A 13,795-nucleotide genomic window follows, 5' to 3' on the forward strand; every position below is an offset into this window, starting at 1 on the left:
ATCCTTGAGGACACCGAATCCCCTTATAGAAAAAATATCACCGAAGGTCAATTTTGAAAATTGGAGTAAAAAAATAATGAAAAAGTTTTACTCGCCAAAGATAATTGAGAAGCTGATTGGTCAACACAAAAGGCTGTCAGAAACTGCGAATCAGCACTTTTCGCCAAAGCATGCTTTTATCCGTCTATTTTACCAATAGTTTTTGCATTATTTTTCTTAATGTTTCACTCTACAATTAATCTTTTCAAAAAATGTGAATCATAGCTGTCTTACCGTTCGTGGATTGTCTCAGCGATATTCTGATCATGTTTTGGTTCCACAAAAGAGACAGGATTAGAGAGCATTTTCACAAAATCAGAAGAGTTTCTAAGAAATTGTAGCTCTTCAGGATCAACGTTTGATAAAATCTTGTTCAAGCGTGTTGGAGATAAAAGGAATAACGTGGGATCCTGGGCACAGGTTTCTGCCTGAAAAAAAAAATCAATGGTAAAATTGTAGCAAAGCGCTGTGATAGGTTTGAACTATTGTTTTCAGTTTTCAACCCACATATTGATTTGTTCAATACCCTGTAGGCTTCTTCCATTTTCCCATGCGTTTTTCAGAACTATTAGTTATTTAAGAACAAGAGGATCCTGTGGTCGCAAACTGAGTTTAACCTCAGCTTGGTCATACGGCACCCAGAGATCGGACCTCAGCTGTAGCACCACACTGCTGGGCTGATGCAAGGACCTTAGTAGTCAAGAAGCGTCGTTAAACCAATACGTATTGGAAAAGAGGTCATTTCTTATAAATACCACCGAAAATGCTGATAAGATAAGCAAAACTTTAAGCCTCTTCAACTGCTGGTCAAGGACCAGTATATATATATATATATATATATATATATATATATATATATATATATATATATATATATATATATATATATATATATATATATATATATATATATATATATATATATATATATATATATATATATATATGGAAGTCTTTTCCATTATGTGCATCATGAAATGAAGAAGAAAGTTAATCAGAAGATTGAAAATTTTCAGGTATTTTCCAGAAAAAAAAAAGATTTTTCTAAACAAGCAAAATAGTTTAACGATAAAGTCAAAGTTTCAAAAATAAATTTTTATGTATCTTTTTGTGTCAGACTCGCAAAGAACATGAAAGTACCTGCAAGAACAGGCTGTCGAGTCTCGACCAAACAGTGTCAGAAGTAAGAGCTAGTCTCCTAGTTAGGCCTAATAGGGATCAGAAGCGGAGTTGACCAGCGTAGGAAAATGAGGTGAGAGTACTCCCGAAGTTCTTGTTCTCAGAACACCTGCATCAATTGGTAGCCGTATCTCAATTCAACCAAATCAGATAGGAGTTAACAGTAAGTGGTCTTGTTCCGTCGTTTGGGTGTCTGAAAACGACTCAATTTCTGCACGGAAGGAAAGGTTCGTCCCTATATTCTTTTCATCGACACATCTATGACAAAAAGTTATCAGATCTCAACAAGAGAGAAAAAAAAGCATAATGTAAAAAATATGCCTTTTCGGCACATTGGCCCGCTTCAACGAATGCAGAGGAATCAGAGGGTTGATGTCCCTAAACTCCCTTGTCAGAACATCTAACAGAACACCCAGTAAGATCTTCATCAAATATAATGAGAATTAAGAATTAGGCACCCCAGCTGAGGGCATTTCGAGATCAACAACCATACCGATATTGGAGGGGATGCATAGATTATTTTTTTTTGCAGCATATCAACTGAATTTAGTGTGATCTGAGAGTAAACATCCAAGCTGGGCCTTTTGAGTCTTTACATGTAATATATTCTTTGCGGGAGAAATGGGTCCCTAAATCCATATCATCAGAATATTTATCAGAAAAGAGGGTCGGATCTCAGCCAAACTTTGTGGCAAGTAAGAGAAAGTGATCTAGTTATGCATTTCGGAGGTCCAGATTTAACTCAATATTTGCGGGGAACAGAAAGGGGGGTGGTTTCTAAATTATTGTCATTATGATACAAACATATGGGGTAATTCAATCTTGAAAATATTCTTGAAATCTTGAAAAAATCACCTCGCTATTGCAATGTTCAAGGTCGCTGACCTTGAGGTTGTCGTCGCTAGACCGATAGCGAAACTTAATAGAAAAATAGATGAAAAATTAAATGATTAGTTCCACATTTTCAGGCACTGATGTATTTTCTTTCACGTTATCTCAGTTTTTCGTTGCTTTTGTTTGCAGTCTGTATTTTGTTTTTTGTTGTTGTTTGCAGTCTGTATTGTGTTTTTTGTTGTTGTTTGCAGTCTGTATTGTGTTTTTCTTTTTCCTATGCTCCGTTTTGTTGTGATTTAATTGTGACGGGTTTTTCAATAAATTTAAGTAATACTTTAATTCTTGTAAGATTGTTTAACGCTATTTTTCTGCAGCATATTTAGTATGTCGAGCCGTTTCGAAGAATATTTTTCTTGCGTATAAATATATTATGCAAATTAGATAGTGCTATTATCGTTTTTCAAATTATCTCCTTTGACTCCCACCTTGGAACTGAGACTCGTTTGTGTTTGTTCGTTATAATATAACTGATGCACGTGGTGCCGATATATATATATATAGTTCCCTCTTACTGCGGAGATGATGGTTTATTGGGGAAAACAATTCTTTATTTTACTGGATAATAAACTAGATGAGTTCTTTTTCTGGAGCCTTTGTCCCGCAAAAGCTAAACTATGATTTAGAGAATGGGGTTTCAGGAGGTGGTGTGTGGGTATGTGGTATTCTTTCTCATATTTATTGTATCAAAGGGTACAGGATTAAAACCATAAAAAAATAAGTTTTTCTAACGGATGTTCGGAACGAGACTAAAACTTGAAACAAAGAAAAACTAGACCATATATGAGGATGACAGACTTCACCCTTAACCCCCCCCCCCCTCTTTTTGTCAAAGTTCGAATTGTGCCCTTACATTTTAAGAACGACTGTTCAAACACAACGGAAATTGGAATGCAATAAAACTATTTTTCACAGTGCCTCAAGGACGGAACAGATTAATAATGCATATTTGTTTTGAACAACAAATTTTCCTATCAAACATCTTAAAAGGCCATTGGTAAAAAAAACAAAAAGTTGCAATTACGCATATATTACATTTGTTGCGCTCGTAAACACTATCAGTTAAGCACTATGAAGCGTTAGCGTAAAGGGCGCGTCAAGGAAGGGGCAGCCCTCCTCATACGCGGAATAATTTCTTTTTCGTTTCAAGTTCACGTTTCATGTAGTATTTTTTGTTTTTCATTTGAAAAAGCTTTTTTTTTATTCTGAACTACAAATATAAGACGTAACGAGTGCTTGAGTGCTTGGACGCAATAATTAGTAGAAGCACACCTGACAAGTCAAAATTGGTATGAAGATGGGCGATAAGTCCTTTTACCACAAGAGCACGCGAATTCTTAGGGGAGTATAGAAAGGCATAGATTACATTAGAGGAAAAGTTGAAAACCGCAGGCTAAGCTTGATGGATTCGAAACAAAACGATCTTGAAGTGAAGAGCAAGGGTTAGGTTTCGTTCAACGTCTTATTTTGGAAGTTCGTAAAGATATGAAGGATCCCAACGGCTTCCAATCATTTCCTTGATTATTCAACTTTATGCTAAGCTTGTGTATAGTACCACACTCAGGTGCCGGGGCGCGGAAAGTCACTCAACTGACAATCCCCAAAACCAAGCTGCAAAATTGTGCAAAAGTGAAAATTGTAGATTATCTTATAAAATTCTCAGCAGATAGTTCCTCAAAGTGCAAGGGTGTACCGGTGGCATAACCCACCAGTGTAACTGAATAAGTTTTGAAGTGGTACTGCAAGGCTGAAGCTGACGCCGAGTGTAACAAAATAGACAATGGATCCAGTTCTGATCCATTTGGGCAACTGCACAAAGGATAAGTCATCTGAAATAAGATCGAAGGAGCTGATTTTTGTCATTTTCTTCGAACTCAAGCGTCAGTCAATAGAAAATACTTAAGGAAAAACTATCAACATTGACTTTTAGCAATTTTTGTAAAGGAATCTACACAGAGTGACCTCACTCCTTGTTCAAGACAAGCCAGATATTTCGAGAGACCAAAACATTTGTCAATGTTTTAAGGGCTCAGTGTTTTCATTTTAAGGCATGATGGCCCTTATTATATGTCACCTGGCAACGTTCACATTTCTCCTTCTTAAAAAATCAGGCTCTTACAATATCCACACATACAGAGCCCAGACTGGTATAAATATACACTACTTTGCCACAAGTTTGCGTTGGTGTTTAATATGTAGTTCGTGTTTGATATTGCAAGGCTCTGTGTTTGATTTTGCAAGGCTGTGTGTTTAAATTGCTTTACAATGCAAGCCATAACTCTTACTGGAAGCTGAACAGATATGTTTTCTACTAATTTGTCAGTTTTAAGCAAATTTACTTATCCAGGCACTGGTTTACATTTAGAAAATTGACTAATTTTCTCGAGACAGTAGGCAATGAAATTGTGAAGAAAAAGTGTAAAGCAGAAAAAATCTAAGTTTCACACTGGATGATTGATTTTGGATATTTTATTTTTCATACTTCTCCAAGTTGGTCAGTGTAGGGAAAAACTCAATTCCATTTATCCCCGTTAAGCCCTATTTTTAGTGTCCTATGAGAAATCAAGAACCTTTGAAGTGCGTCTCGTTTTTTCGGCATTTTATCTGTGCCATAACCGTTTCTGATGCTCAATGCCTCAAACAATACTAATCTTACCAAAAGTTTCCCGGTACCAAGAAAAGTTTGGTTTTCTTCAAAATTGGCTAATTTGTTGTAGAAACGCCAAACCCCGTGATTCAATCCAATAGACATTCTCTGACTCAATATCAAACACATTGGACATTCCAGGCTGAATACTACATACAATGAACAATTTCAAAGTCAGGGTACCATATTATTAAAACGCATAATGTGAGTATCTTTAAAAAAGAGTATTCTTTTTTTCGCTATTCTGAGTCAACGATATCCAGAAAGGTTTTAGCTAAAAATGATTTATGCAATTCACCATATTTTCTCGAATCAGAAAGAAAGAATATCTATTATAATTTGTTCCTGGTTACCACTATTTTTTCATATTTTGACTTTGCTATCACGGGAAAAACATGAAAGAAAGTTAACTCAAATTAAAGCTCATTGTCAAATAGATGCGTTCGATTCCGTGTAAGCACAATCACCAAACACCTTCAAACAAGTGGAGTATGGTTTGCTCATGTATGGTTCGGCGAGATTTTCGCAGCTCCTGGTTGCAATTGAAACAAGAAAGTTATGGCAGCGTTTTCCATTCTGAGCGTACTAAATTGAGTTTTGTAAGCCCATTCTCTAAACGCGATTTTCTGAAATAGTAAGCTCTTAAAATTGCACTGAAGAGCCAATCAGATTTCGTTGAACAATGGAAGCTTGCAGTGTTGTGCAGTCCAATTTGTGGTGCATCACAAGCTCACCGTTAGAATAGTCACTCCTTGCGTATAATGGTATACCATGTTTTCAAAAGCTGTCAACTACATTGAGAAAACTGACAATTTGTACTCTAAACAAAAAACCAATTTCCAAAGGAAACCGTAATAAACTCAATGCTTCTAAACTTTTGACTTTCAGAAATGAAACCGGGAGCATCGTGAAGCGGCCCTAGTAGTGTATTTTTTAGATCTGCTAGTTTACTGGGGGAATTATTTTTTGCTCATTTTTATACTTTCAGTCTCAAAAGTTTTGGCATAATTGATTTGTAAAATAAATTTAGAAGAGAGAATGACCAAAACTCAGTAGGTGTTTTCAAGAAAGACCTGGTAATTATTATTATCATAATGAATATAAACAGTATACACGCTCAGTGTTGCAAAGCAGGGATGTACAGCATACGCTTTTACAGAAAATGATAAGTGTCTTATCGATTTTACCCAAGCAGAAATTTAGCAGTCCGCCTTCACTTAGCAATGGGTCCACTTTAATGACACTAAATAGCAGAAAACAAGCCTCGCATTTTTTTTTTCCTATCATGGATTCTCCTGTCACATCCAAGGGTCGTTGATTAGAACCGTTCATACCATTTCTTATGGCATCATTTTTAACATTGTACCTATATGCTAAAGACGATATGAGGAAATCAATTCTGAGTTCAACAGCTTTTCCACTCGGCTTTCAGCCGTTCCTTCACTTGCTAGTAAAGAAGCGTTTTTATTCAAAATTTAATTTCAAGTACTTACCGAAATTTTATATTCATCTAAAATATTTTGAATAACCCTTATTTTTTCCTCAGAGATTGACCAGAACTTATCAGACATTCGGAGCAAGTCTTCAAATTTCCACGAGCAAAGGATTGGATGACTCGACATTACACTTCTGACTACCTGGGGATGGGCGTCAAATGCACCTGAAAGAAACTATACCTTTTTCAATATAACTTGATTGTTTGAGATCGATCTCAACAAGTTCAACTCTAACGTTTCTTTTAAGTTTTTAGGCCAAGAAACTTGACTCACTCCTAGGTTTATACAGTCGCCTTTATTTTAAATGAAGGAATAAAACCAAAAATTAATGTTAGAAAAGTTTTTTTGTCGCTAAGCCCTTAATCATTCTATTACCAGCTAATCATAGCAATTAACTATAAAAAAAGAAGAAAACTTCTTACTGTTTAACTCTAAATAAAAAAATCGACCAACAAAAGTTGAAGACATTGTTTTCACCCGATATTTCGTACTTTGAAATCAAACCTGCAACAAATTTGTTTTCTGGCCTTATTCAAATTGGCCTTTGAACGGTTACACTGACATTTCAGGAAACAAAATGCGAAGCAAACTTTTGAATAATTCCTGGTAAAAGAGATAATTTACCATATGTTTCGTTCATGTTTTTGTATAAAAGAATCACAATTATCTACATAGAGTATGTCATTTAGCGTTTGATTACATATGCGCCTAATAATTAACGAATAAATATATTTTAAAAATTAGAATTACTCTTGGCACGCAGCTTCTAGTACTTGACCGGGTTATAAACGGTAATCTTTTCCAGGAAGTGAGCTGACAATCGAGGACATCGTTGGAAACTTTCCAAAAAAAAAACCAAATACGCTTCTTTTTTGTGTATTTTGATCTAAAATTTCTATCTTTTAACATCAAGCTATTTAAGATTCTAGCTATTGAGATTGAGTAATGTAGACTTTTCCTAGACGTTGATGAGCAGTATCTTTTTCAAGAAAGAAATGGATGAGAAAAAATCTGGAGAAGCAGGCTAACAAAATGCTAGCTTCATGTGCATTATTATATATAGAATTATACACTATTACATATGCTATTATATGTATCTAAGCCAGCATGGAATATATTGAAAAAACGATCTTATATTTTTTTTTTTAACGTTAGCGTTTTGTGTAGTCTATTCGTATTGCACAAAGGGTGAAGGAAACTCCACAGTTCTGTATAACATAATTGATTGTTTAAATTTAGCCAAGAATTAATTAGTAAAAAAAGTATTTAAGTCAATTAACTTCTTTTTTAACCTTTTACCTTAATATATTATAGGTTCAATAATGGTTTTAGTTTTGACATAATCATATACCATGAGTCTAGTTCAATGGGTTGGTATAAACGTTTGGTATTTTTGACTTTTCGAAACCCCGCTATCTATTCTTCTATTTTTTTAATTACAAGCTATTAGGACACTGCATTTTTATAATAGTGATAGTATTTTTATTAAGTCCTCTCTGAAGAAAAATACACAATGGCGTGCCATTCTAGGATCAGATTCTTCAATATTTGCTCAATGATCCCCAAATTCAAATATATCTACATCTGGAGATAGGTCACTAGCACATTGTGTTTCCTCCAGGTCAGGAATATGCATATTTTTTAAGCAATCAATCCTTCTTCCTCGCATCTGGAAAATTGCCAGAATGAAAAGTAGTTTTGTGAAGCTAAATAAAAAAATAACAATGCAGGGATACTTCTGAGTGTTGCTTCGTTATGTTTATTCAGCTCTATCTATTTCTTTCTATTTTATTGTCATTTTTTTCACAACATCTATTTTGTATTTTGATATATAATGACTTATTGTACTACTAATGCCTGTCCTATTTTCGGAAGACTTTAGCTTACCACAGTTCCCGGCAGTTTTTTTGGTGAATGTGGATCTGTATACCAGAAAATGGCTGACAAACGACTTCTACTTAGATGTTAGTGGACTGTAGGACGTTGGAGTCATATAGACTGTTGCATATGTAACTGCAAGCTTAGGTGTCAATAGCAGGTATATAACTGTCTTAACTGACATATCTAAGTATATAGTGAGTGTCAAGGAGTTTTAATTTATATTTTATGAACAAAAGAAAAAAAAGCACCATACCATTTTCGAAGGAAGTTTAAGTGAGTGCATTAGTTTCAATTTATCTTCCAATGCTTCAATGCTAAGAAGCTTAACTTTTCTCTCGTATCTTTCGAAAAACATCCAATGATCTCTTGCGTCTATATTTGCATACTTTTCTAAAAGGTGACAAATTGCCTTGTCGTAAACTTTTTTACAGAAAGCTGAAAATATTCCGAAATTTTCCTCGTTTTTTAAATCCTTCATTTCAGATGGTTTGACTGGAAACTTTTCTTGAATTTTGTCAGACCAAGATAAAGATGGGTCAATTGATAATAAAACTTTGGCATGCCGCGTTGGAAATCCAAAACGAACACTCCGAAGAAAATGTATTGGGATTTCAGAGGCACCTAGTTCTGTCAGAAAACCATGTCTGTATAGTAGAACTTCTTTAGCGACACCTGTCAATCCCACATTTTGCGATATATCATCAATTGCATAGCCCCAATCCTGAAAAGAAAATCTAAAATAAAACATGTGCCAATTTGTGTTAAAATATCATATTTTCGAAAAAGATTGCTTTAAATCTTAACTTTAAAATACGCAGCTGCATTTGACTAGATTTACTATTTGTTATGGTGTCCGTCCAAAACAAAGCCATTAAACCACAAGTGCTCAAAATATATGATGTCACCGTAAACGTATGCCTTTCGTTCTACAGAAATAACATAAAAATATCTGAATTAATTCTCTTCCATAAATATGATGATACTTATCCATTAATTTTAAACTGTCTGGAGTACCACCTTTCAGATTAAATACGCATATGTGACGAATTTTCAAACACTGAAACTATCTCTTCAGGTAAGGTCATACATGAGGAAGAAAATTTCAGAAAATGAGAAACGAAAATGTAGCTAAAACTTCTTTTTGGTCAGCTGTAAAATTGTAAAAGCTGGAAAACCAACACAATTCCCAGTACAACCATTCGATGCTTGTGTGAAGTATGTTAGTCCAGATTTGGTTAAAAAAAAATGATACTTTACAGTTATCATATAGCATTAAAAGCAAATGAATTTATCCAATTTCATATTTTGTAGAGAGCGAGCATACAAATATTAAAAGCTTCTGATTTATTATATATATATATATATATATATATATATATATATATATATATATATATATATATATATATATATATATATATATAAATGAATGGAGGTGTCGACATTACGGAGCTTCTTGTATTATTTGTGTTTACATGATTCTATCATGTTCATCATGTGTTGCATGGTTCTATTTAGCACTCTCACAGTACAATTATGTTCCAAGAATAAAACTTTCAAATTTGCAAGAAAAAGGCTGAGTGTACTGGGTTGCTTATTCACTATACAAATTATTTATTGACTGATAATTGATTGATTATTGGTGAATTACAAATACAAAGGAATCGTGATGGCATTGATGACGTGGCAAAAATTAATCAGACCCTGGAATTTTTCGAAAATAAGGCCTTCGAAGATACCACTGTGAAATTTTGGGGTAAAATCTGATCCGTATCGACCCCTCAAAAGTGAGAGGATGGGCTCAATTGTCCGCCTTTATAATAGTGTTAAAACCTAAGGTGTTGGTTATCCTTTCATTCCTAATCCTGTTTGTAGTAGCAACAATCTAGTAAAGAGTGCCCATAGCAAAAAAAAAAATTAGAGGATGCTTAGTGAGAAACAGTCCTGGGAGAAAAATGTGCCTATAAAGGCTGATTTAGAAATAATAACTATTATTCAGATTTAACAAAGTAGTAATTTTTAATTAGTGAGACAAAGTTTCGAAAAACTTCATTAGACACGCAGATGCTTTTCAAAAATGACGTCAAATCGAAATAAAAAGTATCCGATTGAAATTACCACTGCACCGTATTAGAGACTAACGGTCCCCGATCCCAAACGAAAAGGGAAACCACATTTTTGCGTGTGTAGCACTAATGTTACTCATTTTTATCAAACAGTTCGTGGTAACGAACTGTAGAAGGAGCGACCCGGCTCAATAGTAACCAAAACTCTAAAAAATGGAATTTTGGTACCAATAGCTACATCAAAAGAATCGCATTTTAATGCTGATTTTAAATATATAATTTTCATTAAGTTTAGTCTTACTCATCAAAAGTTACAAGCCTGAGAAAATTTGCATTATTTTAGGAAATAGGGGGAAATACCCCCTAAAAGTAATAGAATCTTAACGAAAATCACACCATCAGATTCAGCGTATCAGAGAACCCTACTGTAGAAGTTTCAAGCTCCTATCTACAAAAATGTGGAATTTTATATTTTTTGCCAGAAGGCAGATCACGGATGCGTGTTTATTTGTTTTGTTTTTTTTCCCGGGGGTGATCGTATCGACCCAGTTGTCCTAGAATGGTGCGAGAGGGCTCATTCTAACGGAAATGAAAAGTTCTAGTGCCTTTTTTAAGTGACCAAAAAAATTGGCGGGCACCTAGGCCCCCTCCCACGCTAATTATTTTCCCAAAGTCAACGGGTCAAAATTCTGAGATAGCCATTTTATTCAGCGTAGTCGAAAAATCTTATAACTATGTTTTTGGGGACGACTTACTCCCCCACAGTCCCCGTGGGAGGGGTTAAAAGTTCAAACCTTTGACCAGTGCTTACATATAATAATGGTTATTGGGAAGTGTACAAGCCTTTTCAGGAGGATTTTTTGGTTGGAGGCAGGGGTTGAGAAGAGGGGGATATGCTGGGGGAACTTTCCATCGAGGAATTTGTCATGGGGGAAGAAAATTTCCATGAAGGGAGCACAGGATTTACTAGTATTACTTAAAAAAAATGAAAAAATAAATTTGAAAGTTTTTTTTCAGCTGGAAGTAAGCAGCAGCATTAAAACTTAAAACGAACAGAAATTATTACCCATATGAGGGACTCACCTCCTCCTAATACCTCGCTCTTTACGCTAAAGTATTTTTAGTAATTTCAACTATTTATTCTGCGGCTTTTGTGATTCAGGGGTCAGTCTTAATGAATTGGGACAAAATTTAAGCTTTAGTGTAAAGAGCGAGGTACTGACGAGGGGGCTAACCCCCTCATATATGTAATAAAAACATGAGAATACAAAAGTTCTTTACGTAAGCTAATTTATAAGTTACGTATATCTTTTACTTATAAAAAGATTCGTAAAAAATTAAAAGTTCTAGTTGCCTTTTTAATTAACCGAGAATCGGAGGGCAACTAGGCTTCCTCCCCCTCTCTTCTTTTCTCAAAATCATTGGATCAAAATTATGAGAAAGCCATTTAGCCAAAAAAAAATATACAAATTACGTTTTAATTATTCCTCTGCGTAGAGCCAAAATCAAAACATGTATTGATTCAAAAACGTTCAGAAATAAAAAAAAAACAAGTTTTTTTAAATGGGAGTAAGGAGCGACATTAAAACTTAAAACGAACAGAAATTACTCCGATATGAAAGGGGCTTTTCCTTCTCAACGCCCCACTCTTTACGCTAAAGTTTTTTACTGTTTTAAAATGTAGAGTTAAGAGAAAGAGTCAAACTTTAGCGTAAAGAGTGGGGCGTTGAGAAGGAAAAGCTCCTTTCATATACGGAGTAATTTCTGTTCGTTTTAAGTTTTAATGTCGCTCCTTACTTTCATTTAAAAAAACTTGTTTTTTTTTTTATTTAATTCTTCTTTCAAGAGAGCTTATCATACCGACCCAGTGATTGCAAAATATTGGGAGTGGGCTCATTTAAGCGAAAATCACAACATCAATATCCTTTAGAATTAACAAAATTTATCACGCCATAGCAAAGTGTCCTTTTCTATTTATTTATACCACAAAACATCTATTTTTACCCAAAATGGACTGGAAGACCGAAGAATCCAAATTCTAAGACAGCCAATCGATTTTGTTAGGTTACCACTCTAGTATTTCTAATTTTCAAAATAAACAGCTAAAGTTATTTTTGTCTAAGAAAAACTCTTCAAACAAAGTGCCAAAATATATTTAAGCCTCCGATTATTTAAATTTGAGTTCCCATTATTCAGAAATATTTCGTTCAGGAGTTCTAGCTTCACCCTATATACAAGAAACTTGTTACCTTGAGAAGTTGAAAAGATCTCTCAATTTCAAATATTTCTGCTCGAGCCAGGGATCTATTAGTTTTCAGTTTGTGCATTAACAGATCTCCTTCTAGCCCTAAAAAATATATATATTTAAATAAACATTATATAACCCGGGATCCTAAACATGGCTAAAATCAGGAGGAGAGAATAGGAAGAATTTCCTCTGGGCGAAATTTAGGCTTAAAATTACTAAGATCAACTTAAAAAAGATTACCTCACTTGCCAAATTACAACATATTTGAAACATCCCTTCTCTTTGTGCACATATATATATTTCTCTTGGGCTTTCTTTTCAGAAAAAAGAATTCATTTGAAACTACTGGGGTTCTTTTACCAAAAGATTGCTCGGAGGCGGTTTTAGGGGAGGGACAGAGGGGGCACACCCCAGGCGCAGAAATTTAGGGGCGAAAAGTTTCAAATAAATAATCTAACTGTTATAATCATTTTGTAATTTTATCTTTATTAAGACAAAATAGAGGGCGCGATTAATAAATTGAAATATTTTACTAATCAATAAAATAAAATAAATTTAAAAATGATTTCACAATAATAGTTAAAATAATTACATCAAAGCAATTAATAATAATTTAAATGGTAAAAAAATAAAACAAAGTACTAATTAATTGATAAATTGAAAATAATTCTACTAATAAATGAAAATTTTGTTAAGATATGGTCTGAAAATATAGTGAGAGACAGGAGGAGGGCGCTAGTCAAGATTTTTTCCCCAGGTGCAAAAGACACAAGAATCACCACTGAGGATACTTGACAATTATCAATATGGCTTCAGACGGTCTCATTCTGCTGAGCATGTTGGGTCTCCAGATAAAATTGTTAATTAGGTTATAATACTTTGTTTACTTCTGATCACTCTGAAGTAAAACTGAACTTCCTCAAAAGTTTGGTCTGTGATTGGAAAATAAATAGCCATCCTTTTGACTCCAATTGCTCAATATCTTTCTTCAAAAGCCTCCCCACATTCAGTGCAAGTTCACACACAAAAAAGATCTGTTGCTTTTCAATAAACTCCTTATTCTTTATATTTTGAAGATTGTATTAGACTAATGTCCGACACATAAGCAGATAAATTTGACAAAAGTGAAAATAAAACTTCGAAGGGTTTTGGCATTTTGGAGACGTTAAAACATCATTTTGGTTCATCTGTGAAAATTAGTGTCCACACACCAGTTCATTCTCTTCCTTCTTATGGCTTTTTTGCATGCTTTTCGACTTTTCTTTTACGCTTTCCACCGTGTTACAAATTTATTTTGAAGTGATAAACTGGTTTGATTAGGGAATGCAGCACTTCAGTTAATTTTAAA

The 13,795-nt window shown here is 34.3% G+C and overlaps 1 protein-coding gene across 8 annotated transcripts in view; it reads right to left on the reverse strand.

Annotated features, from left to right (window-relative positions):
• Positions 1-13,795, reverse strand: part of LOC136043068 (uncharacterized) — a 65,248-nt gene that overhangs the window by 32,218 nt on the left and 19,235 nt on the right. For all 8 annotated transcript variants that reach the window (XM_065727989.1, XM_065727985.1, XM_065727992.1 and 5 more), the window contains 4 exons: positions 12,449-12,546; positions 8,387-8,854; positions 6,250-6,426; positions 274-467 (listed from right to left, as the gene is read on the reverse strand). In XM_065727989.1, the coding sequence (XP_065584061.1) occupies positions 274-467; positions 6,250-6,426; positions 8,387-8,854; positions 12,449-12,546 (937 nt within the window). The remainder of the gene's footprint in view (positions 1-273; positions 468-6,249; positions 6,427-8,386; positions 8,855-12,448; positions 12,547-13,795) is intronic.

Source organism: Artemia franciscana, unplaced genomic scaffold (assembly GCF_032884065.1).
Source record: "Artemia franciscana unplaced genomic scaffold, ASM3288406v1 Scaffold_289, whole genome shotgun sequence".
Taxonomy (NCBI): Eukaryota; Metazoa; Arthropoda; class Branchiopoda; order Anostraca; family Artemiidae; genus Artemia; species Artemia franciscana.